At 34.2% G+C, this 2,346-nt stretch overlaps 1 protein-coding gene across 1 annotated transcript; it reads right to left on the minus strand.

Moving 5' to 3' along the window:
• Window positions 1–911: 911 nt before the first annotated feature.
• LOC127123019 (uncharacterized mitochondrial protein AtMg00810-like) lies at window positions 912–1,811 on the minus strand. Its single transcript, XM_051053287.1, has one exon. It carries the CDS (start codon window positions 1,809–1,811, stop codon window positions 912–914), a length of 900 nt encoding a protein of 299 aa, XP_050909244.1.
• Between the last annotated feature and the right edge of the window lie 535 nt (window positions 1,812–2,346).

The following is a 2,346-nucleotide window of genomic DNA, read 5'->3' on the forward strand; positions in this document are numbered from 1 at the left end:
AAACGTTTCATATTTCTGAATTTAAAAAAATAACTTCACTTGCATATTTTATTTTCATTTTCCCAAAGACCGAGTCGAGACAAGCAACTGATTGTCTTTGTATGCTCAAATGTCAAAGGCAGTTTCACATTCGAATTTGTCAAACCTACATTTTTCTTTGGGACATGTGATATTTGTGGTTGATTTAACATTGAGTAGTAATTAGGAAAAAGTCATCAAATTATAATAGTTTAGATTCCCAATAGACGCTGAAATTTTCATATGAACCAAATATTTTACTATTCCATAGAATTCTCATATTACATTGCTTCAAAGACAATCATTCAACATAAAAGATGTTAGTGGTATTCTAGAGGTGGTATATGATAAATTATATTGTTGTAGAATTTAGAGTAAGAAAATATTTTTTTGAATACTTTTATATTATTGAATCCACCATACACTCACTTTTATATAGGCTTAAAGGAAACTGACATAGGAGACAATAAGTTGGTAATCAAGATGATGACTCTTTGGTTCTCTCAACCTTAATGATACAACTCTACCATAAATCTAAATAAAGACAATTATTATAATGTGATGGTTACAATTCTTTCATAATACATACTAAAGATAGTGGTGGTTACAACACATTAATTTTAACACTCCCCCTTAACGTGTTGCTCTTTAATTCCCATTGCTTCTCTAAGTTGCTGAAATTTTTCTCTAGGTAGTGCTTTAGTAAAAATGTCTGCAAGATGCTCTTGTGAACTGTAGAAAGTTAACTGCACATCTCATTCTTCAATCACACTTCGAATGAAGTGATGCTTTATGTTAATGTGTCTGGTCCGACTATGAAAAACAGGATTCTTTGCCATGCCAATAGCTGATTTATTGTCACAATGAAGCTGTAGACTTCCCTCTTGTTTCTCTCAAATATCTTCTAATATTCTTCTCAACCAAAGTGATTGTTGTGTAGCCAAACCAACTGCTAAATACTCAGCTTCAGCTGAAGATTGTGCCACAGTATCTTGCTTCTTTGAGCACCAAGAGATCACACCTGAACCAAGGTTAAATACATAACCTGAAGTGCTCTTCATATCATCAACACTTTCGGCCCAATCACCATCGCAATAGCCTTTAGCTTCAAGTTTAGAATTCTTCTCAAATCTGATTCCATGCTCCATGGTTCCCATGACATACCTTAAAACTCTTTTTGCTGCCCCGAGATGTAAATGACTTGGTTTACTCATGAATCTTGAGAGTAAATTAGCAGTAAGCATTAAATCGGGCCTTGAAGCTGTAAGATAAAACAAACTTCCAACCAAACTTCTATACATGCTTGCATCTACTAATCTTCCACCATCTTCCTTCTTTAATTTTTCATTCACCACTAAAGGAATATCAATAGGTTTCCAACCATACATGCCAAACTTTTTCAAAATATTTTTGACATATCGCTTTTGACAAATAAAAACTCCATATTCATCTTGGTAAACCTCAATACCAAGAAAATGATGCAACAAGCCAAGATCACTCATCTCATATTTTTTCATCATTTCTATTTTAAAAATTTCAATCATTTTCTTGTTGTTACCCGTATACACTAAATCATCAACATAAAGGGCAATAAGAAGGATATCATCTTTATCTTGATGCTTCACATACAAGGTAGGCTCACTTTGACTTCTTTGAAATTCTTGCTGAATGAAGTAGTTGTCAATTTCACTATACCACGCTCTATGGGCTTGTTTCAACCCATAGAGAGCTTTCTTTAACTTGTAAACTTTTTCCTCATAGCCTTTAGTCACACAATCTTGAGGTTGCTGCATATACACCTCTTCTTTTAATTCTCCATTCAAGAAAACTGACTTCACATCAAGTTGGTACAAATTTCAACCTTTTTGAGCTGCTAACGCAATGATTGTTCTCACGGTGTCCAAACATGCAACCAGAGAAAAAGTATCACTATAGTCAATTCCAGGTTGTTGTGCATAGCCTTTGACTACTAACCTAGCCTTGGCTCTTTGAATTGAACCATCTGGATTATGTTTCAACTTGTACACCCACTTTACTCTAATAACTTCTTTGTCATTTGACTTTTCAACTAGCTGCCATGTTTTGTTCTTTTCAATTGCATTTATTTCTTCTTGCATCGCATTCCTCCAAACATCTTCTTTGATTGCTTCATCAAAATTTTCTGGTTCCACAACACAATAGTTGTACCTTGCATAAATATCACTCAAGTCCTTCAATTTTATTGAAGTTGAGCTGGGAGATGATGAACTTGAAATTGGTGAACTTGGAGAGGATGAAGAACTTGGTGTACATGGGACTGGTTGCTCATTTTCATTTGCTGGATTTTGT

This window comes from Lathyrus oleraceus, chromosome 2 (genome assembly GCF_024323335.1).
Source record: "Lathyrus oleraceus cultivar Zhongwan6 chromosome 2, CAAS_Psat_ZW6_1.0, whole genome shotgun sequence".
In the NCBI taxonomy this organism is placed as follows: Eukaryota; Viridiplantae; Streptophyta; class Magnoliopsida; order Fabales; family Fabaceae; genus Lathyrus; species Lathyrus oleraceus.

What these genes read in the sequence shown, in the direction of transcription:
- LOC127123019 (XM_051053287.1), bottom strand. Translation starts at nt 1,811, where the DNA reads ATGCAGCAACCTCAAGATTGTGTGACTAAAGGCTATGAGGAAAAAGTT.